Raw genomic sequence first — 15,030 nt, 5'->3', positions numbered from 1 at the left:
AGACATTTGTGCTTCAGTTTTAAAATGTGAACTCTTTAAAACAAAAAGCAACAAGGCAATTCCATAAAGTAGCCAAGGAGTCATCAAACATTAATTAGACATTAGTTTTGAATCACTCTACTAGCAAAATCTAAAAATGAGGCAGTATTAAAATACTTCTGTAGAATAAAATACTTAATTCATCACATTCTGTGCTTAAGTTTAGTAGATGATACAGAGAAGTATTAAAAACATGGTCCTACCCTCAAGGGATTTACAATGTAGTTGAGAAGAGAAAAAGAAGTATTTGGTTGGTGGAAAAATAAATGTGGTTATGTTATACGTCACTTTGATGTGTATTTTCACTTTATGTTTTGCTAATGACCTTTTACTTGCTTTTTATTTTATATTTTTTTAGACTACGAAAATGATGCTAGACAAAAAGCAAATGTGTGTAATTTTCTCATTTGAGTTCAAAATGGGTTGTAAAGCAGCAGAGACAACTCGCAACATCAACAACTCATTTGGTCCAGGAACTGCTAACAAACATACAATGCAGTGGTGGTTAAAGACGTTTTGCAAAGGAGACAAGAGCCTTGAAGATGAGGATCATAGTGGCTGGCCATCAGAAGTTGACAAGGACCAACTGAGCAATCATCGAAGCTGGTCCTCTTAAACTACACAAGAAGTTGCTGAAGAACTCAATGTCGAACATGCTACAGTCATTCGGCATTTGAAGCAAATTGGAAAGGTGAAAAAGCTCCATAAGTGGGTGCCTCATGAGCTGACTGACAATCAAAAAAAAATCATTTTGAAGTGTTGACTTCTCTTATTCTACGTGACAACAATGAACTATTTCTTGATCAGACTGTGAATGTGATGAAAGTGGATTTTACATAACAACTGGTGACAAGTGGTTAGACCAAGAAGCCGCTCCAAAGCACTTCCTAAAAAGGTCATGGTCACTGGTGACCTGCTGCCAGCCTGACCCACTAGTTTTCTGAATCTCAGCAAAACAATTACATCTGAGAAGTATGCTCAGCAAATCAATGAGATGCACTGGAAAGTGCAATGCCTGCAGCCAGAACTGGTCAACAGAAGGGTCCAATTCTTCATGACAATGCACAATCACAAGCTTCGAAAGTTGAAATAATTGGGTTACGAAGTTCTGCCTCATCCGTCACATTCAAATGACCTCTCGCCAACCGACTACTACTTCTTCAAGCATCTCAACAACTTTTGTAGGGAAAATGCTTCCACAAGCAGCAGCATGCAGAAAATGCTTTCTAAGAGTTTGCTGAATCCCAAAGCATGGATTTTTACGCTACAGGAATAAACAAACTTATTTCTTATTGGCAAAAAATGTGTTGATTATATTGGTTCCTATTTTGATTAGTAAAGATGTGTTTGAGCCTAGTTTTAACGATTTAAAATTCACAGTCCAAAACTGCAATTCCTTTTGCACCAACCTAATAAATGACAAGTTATATAACAATATATGAAATAGCAGTTTGAAACAATTTAAGATATATCATAAGGCAATGCATAATTATTTGCCAAATGAATGATAAAAGATAACTTATGGGGGATTTCCAGAGTGACGTGGATTGAAGATATGATGAAATATTGGAAAACAGCTAAGATTTGCATAAAATCTAGGCAAAGCAAACAAAATAAGAAACTTAATCCCAAAAGGAAGAAAGCATCACTTTTTTTTTCCTTTCGAAAGGGTAAGAGTAGTGGGTTACTGGTTTTCTTTTATTCTCTTAGTAGCCTCTAGAAACTGAGACTCTTCAATTGATGAAAGAACAGAAAAGAATGCTGAGAAAAAAACATACCTCACCACTGAGGTCACTAGGTCATCTCTAGGCTCCTGCTCACTACTCCTCTACTATCCGAAAATCCAGCTCCAAGTTATAGACTACATGAGAAGAGCTTCTAAGCTCTAATGGTGGGAAACTTCCAAACCAAGCCACTGGTACCCCATCCCACCCAATCTAAACACTGATGATCTTTCCCTACACTTCATTTTCATTCTGGATTTCCTTTAAAATTCAATAAATTCCTTAATAACCCATAGTTGAGCACAGTATGCATCACTTGACCTAAAAAGATGTAATATCGTCAACTTTACAATGTTACATTTGTTATTGCTGAAGCACAATTACAACACCAGTAAAATGTTTACTATTATCATGCATAACCTTCAACTACAACAAGATGTACAGCTGGGACGATTTTATTTTGTTCACAACAAGATTATTAGGTCGTATGAGTGGACACAGTAAATGTGATCAGGGAACTTAGTCTGGAAGAACTTTTGTACAACACAGACAATGCCTTGTACATAACAGGGATTTGAATGCTTCCATGTTTGCTGAATCAATTACATTCATCAACATTCTCCAGGTTCTTTAACTACATCCCACTGTCAGGTTAAAGTTAACAATTCTATTTCTGATTTTAAAGAAAACAGTATTCAGAAAGGGAAACCTTTACCAGTCCAGATATTATATTGGAATTTTACATAAAAAGAAGCAAGCTGGATTGTGAATAAAGGTTTGACTGTCATAACTTTATGTACAGCATGTTGCCTCGTATTTAATAATGCAAGACTGAAATTTTAATAAAAGATGATCTTGATTAGTAAAAATAGATCATCACAAAGTTTTTCTCCAGAGCTAGGCATAGGATCATTGAGTACATCAGTGATTATATATTTATGGTTAAGCTTCTATGACAATTTGAAGCTGGATAGACCTCAGAAGATCATGTAGTTAAGTGAATCCACTCCTGTGCATTTAAACTCACTGTACATGGGACTTTTGATTAGATCACTTCAGTAGGGCATGACCCAGGGTGGGTCTTACTAGAGTCCTTCATAAATGGAAGATTAAAAAGCCACAGACAGAGAAAAGAGAGACAGAGACAGAGAGAAGCCTCTGGAAGTTGACAAACCCACAGAAGGAGCAGCCCAAGGCTGAAGGTAACAAGGCCTGAAGGAGAGAGGAAAGACAGGTGGAGCAGCATTGTGCCCTGCCACATACTCGCCTACAGCTGCAGCCTAGTGAGACAGCATCTCTGATGATGCCTTGATTTGGACACTTCCACAGCCACCGAACTGTACATTTTTGACATAATAAATCCCAATGTAAAAGCCAACTCATTTCTAGTATATTCCATTGGCAGCATTTAGCAAACTAAAACAGAAACTGGTACCAAAAAGTGGGATACATGCTGCTATGCAAATAACCGAAAATGTGGCAATGGCCAATTTGATTGGATATGTGGGAAGAACTGTGAGATTCTTCATATAAGGTCTAGATTGCTTTGAAGGGACTGTTGGTAAAAATGTGAATGCTATAGATATTTCTGATGAGGCCTTAGACAGAAATGATGAATGTGTCCTTGCAAACTGAAAGGAAGGCAATTCTTGTTTTAAAGTGGCAGAAACTTGGAAAAATTGATTCCTGATGTTAGATGGAAGAATTTGAAAGTGACAAGCTTGGTTATTTAGCTCAAGAGATTTCCAAACATGTGTAAAATGCAGCCTGGCTTCTCCTCGCAGCTTACAGAAAAATGCAAGATGAAAGGGTGAGCTGTGAACTGACCTCTTATGCACAAAGAAACCAGAAATCTTTGATTTGGGAAATTGAGCTGGAAAGTGAGTCCCCCGAGAATAATGCCCCATGTGAGGACTTAACTGAACTTGGAACCATCCATACATTTAAATTTAAGTTAGGACTGGAAGTGCAGTTGTCCCAGAAGGATTTGTGGAAAGTCTTATTGTCTGATGGCCTGGACCCTTTTCCTGCATGCAAAACCAGCAAGTTCTTTGCAAGATCTGTATTAGTGCAACCACTGCCAACCTGGAGTAAAAGGGATGGAGAAGAAGAGAGACTGAAGGGAAAAATGACTTCAAGGGCAGAACCATGGAAGCTGGGGTATGGACTTAAGACATCTTCTCAGACCAAGAAAGAACCCCAACCCATGTGTGCGAAAAGGATGAGTATGGCCCAGAGCTTGAAGAGGGCTGGCCTTCCACACATTGCTCAAGAAGAGTATTACCACCCCAGATTTCAGAGAGGGTGGGGCACATTCCCTGGGGATTTGGGAGCCTTTGGCCACTACCCCAATGCTATAGTAAATACTTAAGTTCAAAAAAAAAAGGTAAAATGACCAAAAGTGAGACATGGAAATAAGAAAGGTATCCTAAATCTGAAACATTAGTTCTTAAATAAAGAGTTCAATGTAACTGAATTCTTTGGTCTACATTTGGTAGTCAGCCTAGTAAATTTCTTGGTAGCTAGTTAGAGACTTAATTTTTGCTTTAGTAATTTAAAATTAAGGATAGAACAAATTTGAATGTCACTCCAAAATGAATATTGGTCTGATAACATTTATTTTTGGAAGTGACAAATTTTTGGCTACCAGAGAGTACACATCTAAAAACCAACATTGAAATCTTACTTAAAACTCATTTATTTATTCAAACAAATAAGAGAACATAAAATGAAATCTTACAGTGCTTTTACCAGTTAAGAAATTATGCATTAGAAACAAGTCTTAGTTGTAAACGTTATGGCTCTATGTGGGAATGAGTGCTATTACACTGCAGTTACATACATTCCCTCTAACAATGGTTCTTAAGAGGGTGTGCATGAGATTATCAGATTGCTTTTAGGACCTTTTCCAAACACAAATGCCTGTCCCCTCCTACCGCTGAACTCTCAGCAATCCCCCCAACAGTACAGCTATGGCTAAACAATCTCAGCATGAGGTAGAGGGCCAGGCATAGATAACTTGAAAACATTCCACAGGTGATGTTGTTACATGCCCAGGTTAAGAACTACTGCTAAAGGCAGGATTCCTCTCCCCTATGTGCAGGTATTGGAAATAATGTTCTTACACATGTAAAGATATCACCAGACTGGAAAAAAAATCATCTCACTTCCAAAACAGCCCTCCCCAAATTACCTTTTCCTTCTCTGGGTTTCTTCTTAATACCTAACTCAGGAGACCCATTGGAAATTGGTGATTGCTGGGTCTTTGGTTTACGGCCAACTGAAAAAATAAGATATTTAAATCATATACTGAAAAGAAGAAAAACAGTAGAAGCATGATTAGCAGATTCTTTGAAAAGCTATTGTTCGTGAAACTAGGTGCTAATTTGCAGACCTATATACTCAATTTATTTGATAAAGGTGCTTCTAAAAAGAGCATTAAAATACTTCTGCAATTTCAGATTACAACAATTAGTAGTAATTCTCAAGGTACGTGGCAAGTCAGGTAATACTAATCTATTATGTGCTAACCTCTTCCATTAATGTAGCAAACATTAGGAAACAAGTCCTATTATGAACTTTTTTGTTTTCTGTTCTATAAGACTGTTAGAAATAGCTTTTCCTACATATTGCAGAGGATCTGATAATCTGTGAAGTGCTTTGAGTTCAAATATTAAACACTACTGCTCTGAGCCAATCAATTAATAAGAATTTCAGTATACATGTTCAAATTTTCCCACCTCAATGTACAGGTACATTATAAGGGTTAAACAATTTTCTAAATAATTATTTTACATGTTTAATAAATGTTGTGTACTTCCCCCCTTTGCTCCTCACTTCTGCTATAAGGTGCTCTTATACAGACTAGCATCCACAGTGAATGGAAAGCCAGGGTTCACTACATCACCACTCCTTAAAGTAGATGTAAGCCTGAAATGAGTTGTATTCAATCCTCCACACTGACGAATGGATGCTGGCAAATGAGGGGAAGCCTCAAGAAAGAGGCTGGAAATATTTAGGTATATTATATTTGCAGATTAAATACTTTATTACTGATTAGGTGACTGAAACATATGGGATTTCTGATTTCACTCTTCTCTTCATTAGCAAGTTGAGCATATATGAAAAGCTAAATTAAAGTGTCTTAATTTATATTTCAAAATGCATATCTATTGTTTTCTAGGATTTCATTCTGGTAAGCCTAATCATTAAGAATCCTTGTTTAGAGATGTACTTACCAAATGCAATGGATGTGTCATGATGATGGGAGTGAGTGTTGCTGGGGGGGGAGTGGTGGGGGGGGGTGGGGTTGAATGGGACCTCATATTTTTTGAATGTAATATTTTTACAAAATGAATAAAATTAAAAAAAAAAAAAGAAAAAACTCTTGTTTGGCAGAAAATAAAAGTCAATGTTCGCTAGTCCCCTAGGTAGAAAAATAATGTAAATGGGGCATTTATATGTAAGTTTTAAAATGGCATTGACAAAAATATAGATTAAAAATGGCCATTGACAAAAAATAGATAAAATTAGTATTAAATTGGTAAATTTATTTTCCTGGTTTATATCATACCACATAGGTATATCAATCTATTTATCCAGGTTTCTGGTTCCCTAAATATCCCTTCCTTTTCATGATCTTTTCCATCTTCTTTTAAATCTAAAAATTTCCTAAATATTTTGCAACAGCTGCCATTGGATGCAACCAGCCAAGGGCTATAGCATGCAGTGGGTAAACAGGAAGACTCATTAGAACATAAGTCTTTCTTTTTTAAACACTTACAGCAGGGAACGATTCTTCCTTCTAAATTTTCTCATTCACACCTCTGTCAAAGTACATATAATCTATATATATTACATGGGGAAAGCAACTCTTATTCTTTGTTGTCTCTTCCACAGAAGCAGCACATAATGGTGTACTCTACAGCAATTCAAAATACTTCTGAAGTTATTTATGAAAGAAAATACCATGATTTCTAACCCAAGTTTTCTTTTTACCTTTGGATTTTTTTCACGCTAAAATGTGAAGAAAGTGGAAATTAGGTGAGTACCCAATTATATAGGATATCAGTTCTTTCAAGTTTTACCTATGATTCAAACAGGAAAAGGACCCACTTTCTGCCATTTCCTTGTAATCCTGGAGAGGTGGTAGAACCCTGTGCCTCACCCACTGGGATCAGCAGAAGTCAAGTAGTAAATGGAACTGTCCCTTACTTTATCCACTGGTGAGTTGCCAAATGTTTTAACTTAACCCTCTCTAGCCTGGACTGGAAAAAGTTTATTCTACTTAGAAGTCTCTACTGGCAATGCTGTTATTGCAAAGCAGAGAAAAAAAATGATTTTTTTTTTTGTTTCTTTTGTTTCATTTCTTTTAACATTCAAAGAAGAAGGGGAAGGTAGGATTAGGAAAAATAGAGAAAAGATAGATAGATGTTTTTTTTTTTAAGTAACCAAATACCCAAATACCTAAAAAGATCAGAAAGTATTAGAAAAGATAAGACAAATATGCAGGGAATCTCTGAACTTCCTTCTGTGTGTCCAATACCTGTTAAAATCTCATTTTCAGGAAGTACTTTCAGGATGCAAGTACTAACTCATGAAACATTAAGAACATGTTAAGACACAAAACTAAAATCTGTCCCGTCTTTGAGAATATCTAGGTAAGATGGTATTAAGCTTAAAGCTACAGAATACATTATTTTCTATATCCCTTGATAAAGGGAAAAAAAAAAATCAGAAAAAAATTCATCTGCTGTCAACAGAAATTCACAAATATACTCTACCTTTTTTCTTTTTCATTGGTTCATGGCTATCTGGTGATGTAGGAACAGGAGAGGTATCCATTGGTTCACACTCTTCAGTTGACACCTCCACTACAGTTTCTGTAATGACATCTGGTCTCATAGCAGCATGGATAAATTCTGGAGTTGATACACAAGGAGGGACAAATACTTCCACTATTAAAAAAAGTTGAAAAATTAAAGTTTCCCAACCCCATTTTTGTTTCGTTATGTGGCCAGTTCAATATTTAGAAGAGATAAGGTGAGAAGAGGTAAGGTTTTTTTTAAAAGAAATAATCAAAATAGGGTAAGAGCTTAATACTGAAGAAGTTAATTTGCTAAATATTCAACATAATCTATAGAATGTAAGGAAATAAATGCAAAGAAAATCATCTTCAAGGAAATCCTCTAGGGAAGGCTGGGATTAGGAGTAATCTCCACCCTCTTCTTCATCACTTTTAGATACTTGCAAGGCTCACTGTACAAAATTTTGAATTATTTTGACAACTAGGAAAGAACTGGAAAATAAAGTAATAGTATAATAGTGAATTCTTTAATAATTACTTTCCTTCCACATACTCACAATTCTTTTTTAACTAGGTAATATATGTACATGGTATAAATAAGATTTATAAAGGGGTATTATATTTTGTGAAGTGTAAGCATCCCTATAGCTCATTTTAGAATATGATGAAAAAGAAAACCTAGTCATTACAATGAATATCACCTTCCAATATTTAAAATTTTTATTTTAAGGAACAAGGGTCTAATGTTTTGGGTCACTAAAATGTACATACAGATTGCTACATGGTATTCTATTTCATACACTGTGTTGCTCCAGCTTTCTTCCAGTATGTTTGAATAATGAGGATCTGATACTTCTATTTCAATTAAGAGATGCAGTTAATACAGACCATTACGGATTAATACACTGAGCAGTAATGCCCTAATTTTCTTTTCATATCCCTGAAAAATACATGGGATTCCTGTTCCAAATAAAAAGTGTGATTGCTCTTAGCATTTACTATAAAACTCTATGAGAAGGATGGCCAAACCTGCTGTATCAAGTCAGTTAACACTTAAAATTGGGACAAATTAAAATTTGGACAAATGACTATCAAGGGCAGTCTTAATGAAATTTTTTTTAAAAAGGGACCAAAAGAAAACGAAAACTCAAAGCCAAAAACATGCCTGTGAGGAAAATGGTGGAAGCTATCTCCTCCATAAATGGTTCCCTGAATTATCGCCTAGTTTTTATTAAATAAAGGTTTGAAAGTGGTCATGACAGGCAACTACCTCAATCTGCCATTCTCTTTGAGACTGCACCAAGACTTCTAATTTACCCAGAATTAAGTAAACAGGCATATTATAAAGAGCAATTTAATAAATATGAGTCTGTTCATAGTAGACACTTTCTATATCATTTACTTGAAAATTAAGTATTTAAAATATTTAAGATTTGGGACTTAGACAAGGATCAATATTACTATCAGGTATTCATGTATAAAAATGACCTGTGAAAATTCAAACAATTCCTTTGCAGTTTTACAAAAAAAAAAAAACAACTTCGTTCTTGATATATTCATGTAGAAGCAAATGTTTACTTTAAAAATGAACGGTTCACATACCAGGACTTCTTGAATCCCTCAGGCAGGTAGGAGATTCCATATGAAGCAGGGCTTCAGCAGCTTCAATTGTCTTATCTGTACAGTGTACATGACTGCTATGAACTGATGCTTCCACTAGGGGAAAAATAAGTACTACTCAGTTAAAAATGTACTAAAACACATTGCTGTATAAGAAATATAAATTCACTTTCATGTGATAATTCTAAATAAGCTACTGATACATTAGTCTATAAAAGTACTTAAATAATTTAAAAAGCCAAACTATCTAGTATCTAACACTTTGTGAAATGAATGTTGATTATACAGCAACCAATAAGATTGATTAGAAATTACTGAGAAACTGAAATCTGAACACACACACACACACACAAAATTGAACCCTGAATCAATTTTAAGCCAAAACTTGGGGAGAAAAAAGAACCATGGCTGTAGAGTAACAGTTCTATGCAGTCAATTACAATTATATATTTTGTGTACCACCACAAAAGTCAGGGGTAAAAATCTAGCAGAAATCAGTCACAAACACATCATATTTCTCAGTTAATTTAATCAATTGTTTAGACCCTCTTAAGTGACTGAGCACTTTCCAGTCAAGGCTTCCTGGACAACAACTCGCATTAGCTTTAGCACCAGAACACTTGTGAACTTTCTTCACCATAACCTTGCTCTCATCTTTAAGTCTTCAATGGCCTTATTAGCTTGGCTTTTCCTAAGAAATTTTATAAAAAGAGTTTCTATGCTTTTTCTTTCATGAGGCTTTTTAAATTCTACAATCCTTTTAACTCTCTTCCAGCACTTATTTTATGCTTTGCTGATTAAGTTGCTTGTGAAACACAAGTGTACAGCAGTGGTCTGGGTTTTCAGGTTCAACACCTTGGTTTCTAGGCTCTCCCACTTATTATTTATGCTACATTAGGCAAACAACTTAATCTCCCTTAAACCTCAGATTCCTCTTTATATTTCATACTGTTGTAAGAATTAAGTGAAATGATTTCCACAAAACAGCACAGTGCCTGGCGTATAGATTAGAACTGAATAAATGGCAATTATTTCTTATCAACTCTATAAGATTATGAACTCCTGGGTGGTGGGAGGCTGTCTTATCTTTATATCTACTACAATTCCTAACATAAGACCTTCCATATAGTAGGCACACAACTACTACTTTTATGTATTGAATTTAAGGACAACCCACTGACCTTACAGGAAAATTGGCAATTCAAGTACAAATACATTATCCTAACTATACATTAATTTCACATCCTGTCTTAAAATACTGAACAGTCTACTTGTTAAGAGGTTCTGAAAAAAATATGTAACAGTTTCTAGTTTGATAAATTTTATACAAGATATCCCCTAAAGGACCTAACAGAAAATAGTATACAAATTTCGTGAAACCAGATTACAAATTCACACAAGTACTACATACTAAAAATGAGTCCTGTTAAATTGTTTCCAGAAAACTTTTGATTTTAAAAAGTCTACTTAGTGTCAAAATTTACCAAATGCTAAAACCTCAGCCTTCAACACCAGTCTTTTGGAGAGCATATATAAAAACCCAGTGACTATTTTACCACCTGTTGCACATCATCCACACTCTCACCAAGGTACTGGGTCTCTCCAGTTGCTCTTTCCATTTATGGAAATCTGCTCAAAGCTAAATGGTTCCAGAGAGGCAGCCAAACCTCCAAGTAAATCTATCTTTAGGTGACCCTGCTTACTCTTATCTGCAGCTCCTCTGAAGCAAAGGACTTAAGTCAGGCCTTCTGGCTCAAATTTAAGAAACTTAGTATTCATAAGTATAAAATGTACTACCATTCCAAGTATTCTAAGTGCCTCGCTATAATATTTACATACAGTAAAAAAAAATTTTTTGGAAAGCAAGTTCTCAGGTTCTTTAACTCTATTCTAGGAACCTCATTCTCTTTAGAGTTTGCTTGTGTTGCGATTTAGCTATTGTCTTAGATGCTATTAATAAGCTATCCTAGATAAATTAATTCTTCATGTAATTGTATTGACACATCCTAAAAAGTCTACCCTACTAAAATCAGAGCCTCAGGTATTCAGTAATAATTGAGCCATAGACTTTTACCAGATTCTAAAATGTTTTAAGTTATTAAAAAAATGAAATTTGCCTAGTCACATTATGCTGCCCTAATCTTAAGTAGCTTAACGTACATTTTCAAATCCATGAGTTCATGAATTATTAAGTTTTTTATGTCGTGGAAATTAATTCTTAACAGTATATTTTCTTGTTCATAGTTCCATTCCCCTGCCCCAAAAATTCAATATATTATCCCAGAAACATTTTATATTTACAGATTAAAACAAACAAAATGCATACATACTTAAAATCTACTTATTCAGACTTTAAATTTCAGATGAGAATATTAAAAATGTCTAAATTGTCGATAAATTACCAACCAGAGGATCTAATGCTATAGGTATGGTCAATAAATGATTGCTAAGTCTTTACCATGTGCCAGGTAGGACCTATGCTATGAACCAGAGAAAAAGTGTGAATAGATTTCTGGTTCTTTAAAGATTATATTAACATAGCATCAAAAAATAGATGGAAGTAAAAATTTCAAAACTAAATAAAGGTGTAAAATAATTTATAGGTGTTCTGTAAACTAACAACTTATAAAGGAGAAGATAGAGATTTCTAATTTCTTTTATGCTTAATAATTTTACTTTTTATCATTTTTCTTTACTAACTCAAACAAATACTGCTAAACACATTCAGACAAATGAAAATCTAAGGGTCCAGTCTCAAGTCAATTTATAATAATGTATCTATGACAATTTCCTAATAGTTAACACATTTTCTAAAAGTGAGCACTAACTCAGAAGTAATTCTTGCTAACAGAAATTTAGCAGAAATATTTCTCCTACTCCTTTATATAATTTTTTGAAACTTTCAATATTATTTTGCTCAGCTCAATAATTCAAGTGAAATTTACATATTAAATTTCACTCAATTCTTGAGGATAAACATGAATTTAACAAGGTCAAGCAATCAAACTAAGCAAACCACAAGGAAGGGCTGGAAAATAAGATTCCTCATCTCTGACTGAAAACTTGATTTCCTGGTATCTTTTCTAGACCTATGCATGAAATATATGGGAAGAAAAAGGTAACTCATTTTAAAAATAAACACTGAAGCTAAAGTAATCTGGTATCATTTTCTAGTCACCACTAGTTGGTATTGCCTGTCAATCCTCCTTGAAGAAACAAATGCACCAAATAAGTTTTAAAAATGATTTAAATTTTAATCATAGTGCCAAAGACAAAATTTACTTATACTCTCATTCACTATTGGTAAAAGTCTTCTTTTGTTCCATTTCTATCTAATCAAACAGTGTTTGTATGTTAGACTGTTCCAGACTCACTCAACAGCTGTTACAAAATACCAAACTTGGTAATTAAGTCTGACAAGAGGCATACCTCTCAGCTTTGCAGAAAAGAATGCTGGCAATGGATCTAGTTCATAACAATGTTCTCAGGTCAAAAATAAAATTTAGCAGGCAATTTAGTTTGAGAGCAATGGAAAAAAGTTAGAAAACATAAACTAATATTACAAGGTCATTATTCAACAACTGTGCCTTATTTACCACAGCGTATCCTTTTATATTCCAAGGCTACAACAATCACAGTTATATGAACACAAATCAAAGAAACGAATTACGGGAAAAGGTGAAGGTTTGGGACCCATTTAAATAAATAACCTCTTGGCCTTCCAATCAGTATAGCTACCTTAAAAGATATAAAAGAGAACTAAAATTATCTTAGCCAGAGATGTCCAATAAAAATATGTAAGCCACATGTATAATTTTAAATTTTCTAATAGTCACATTTTTAAAAAGAAAATAGATAAAATAAAATACCTTTCCTTTAACCCAATATTTTAAAAATACTATCCTTTCAACAAGTAATCAATATAAATTTTTTCCTCTGCTTCAGTTTTTTGTTGTTTTTTTTAGGTACTAGTGATTGAACCTGGGACCTCCTATGTGGGAAGCCGGCACTCAACCAATGAACGATATCGACTCCCCTGAGTTGGTTTTTCATTTGTTTGCTTGTGTTTTTTTTCGTTATTAGGAGGGACTAGGAACGGAACCTGGGACCTCCCATGTGGGAAGCAGGCACTCAACACTTGAGCCACATCCACTCCCTACTTCAGTTTTTAAATTAATTAAAATTCATAATTCAATTTCTCAGCCACATTTCAAGTATTCAATAGCTACAATGGCTGGTGACTATGAACTGATAGTAACATAAACTTAAAATTTTACAGCTATTCTTATACTTTCTGATCAAAAGGCCCCCTTACACTCAAATTAATGAGGACCACAAAGAGATTTTGTTTATAAGGCCCTATCTAGAGATGTTTATCAAATTTTAAACTAAAACTGAGAAAATTTTTAAACATTTAATTCCTTTAGAGCAACAATAAGCCTGTTACTTGTAAACATAAATAATATTTTTATGAAAATAATTTCTAAAATATTTAGTGAATGGCTTTATTTTACAATTTTGCAAATCTCTTTATGTTTGGGATTTAATAAAAACTCTCATATCTGTGTCAATCTACTCAATTGTCACAAAGCCTCTAGAAAACTCAACTATACACTTGTAAGAGTGGGAAAACAAATGATATTTTAACATTATTATGGAAATAGTTCTTCTCAGACCCCCTGAAAGGTCCTCAGAGCCCTTAGAATCCCTAGACCACATTTTGTGAACCACAACTGTTAATTTATTATCAAATGTAATTAATAAAAACCAAATTTTTTCCTTGTGTTTTTCTAAGTTTTAGCTTTTAAACATAAACCTCAGTGTGGAATGAAAAATAACGTGATTCCATTTTAATAAGTAAAACAATACTATGTTTACCTACATGCACAAAGAATTTTTTTAGTTTTTAAGTATTTCTTTGCAGCCATCTGAACATTTAAGCTATGAGTATCAACAAGGAGTTTAAGTTTCAAGAACACTCTCATGCCTGCCCTTCTCCACTAAGCAAATTTGTTTCTCAATTTAACTGTTTTATGTTGAATTATCCTGATTGACCATGCACTGATGTTTCCCTTTTTTATATGAAATTTTAGTACTAATGCTGCAGTGGAATTCTTAAGGTTAATTGCTTAAACTCATTCTCAAATGAAATGTTTTAGAAGAAAATCAATGCCATTCTGCCCGCTTTATTTCAACATAGGCTTCATCTTTTCACATACTGCTAAGTTTGATTTTTTCAATTTGATGATCTTTTCAAAATTGATTCCAAATATTCCAATTTACAATATATTAGAAATTTCAGGTTCAAATTTCACAATAAACTTTGACAAACTAGACATTTGTCAGAGAAAATATTTAGGCAAAATTTCCAGAAATGTCTCTCCTTTCCATTTAACTACATTAAGGTAGAACAAATCTGGTGACCCTATTTCTTAAATTAAAGAAAAAAGAGAAAAAGAAAAATGTCAGGGCAAATACTTGAGAATAAGACGGGGGAATATTTTAAAATCAAAAATCTCCCAGAAAGTCAAGACCATATGTACACAATACTTTCCTTCCACATTACACAATAGGCGAGTAGCAATGCTAAACATTCGTTTTTGGTATATAAGCTATATATACCAGAAATAAGCCTAACTTACTAAATAAACTATACCACACACTTATTCAACATACAAACATGGCCTCAAGTTCCAACTTGGCACACATTTATATTTATAAAGACTAGCTAAAAGAAATTAACCTTCCAATCACAAAATGAACTTACAAGTCATATTCACTTATGTAATGTAACATTAAAAATCCAATAAAAAGAGAAGCCTTCACTTTCCAGGAAATACT

At 34.0% G+C, this 15,030-nt stretch overlaps 1 protein-coding gene across 12 annotated transcripts in view; it reads right to left on the bottom strand.

Moving 5' to 3' along the window:
• The window catches only part of ELF2 (E74 like ETS transcription factor 2), a 124,105-nt gene that overhangs the window by 4,859 nt on the left and 104,216 nt on the right, over positions 1 to 15,030 (bottom strand). For all 12 annotated transcript variants that reach the window (XM_058289777.2, XM_071214642.1, XM_071214632.1 and 9 more), the window contains 3 exons: positions 9,172 to 9,285; positions 7,547 to 7,684; positions 4,957 to 5,043 (listed from right to left, as the gene is read on the bottom strand). In XM_058289777.2, the coding sequence (XP_058145760.1) occupies positions 4,957 to 5,043; positions 7,547 to 7,684; positions 9,172 to 9,285 (339 nt within the window). The remainder of the gene's footprint in view (positions 1 to 4,956; positions 5,044 to 7,546; positions 7,685 to 9,171; positions 9,286 to 15,030) is intronic.

This window comes from Dasypus novemcinctus, chromosome 1 (genome assembly GCF_030445035.2).
Source record: "Dasypus novemcinctus isolate mDasNov1 chromosome 1, mDasNov1.1.hap2, whole genome shotgun sequence".
NCBI lineage: Eukaryota > Metazoa > Chordata > Mammalia > Cingulata > Dasypodidae > Dasypus > Dasypus novemcinctus.
The sequence above is the reverse complement of the archived record's forward strand: the minus strand, read 5'-3'. Positions and strand labels throughout refer to the sequence as shown.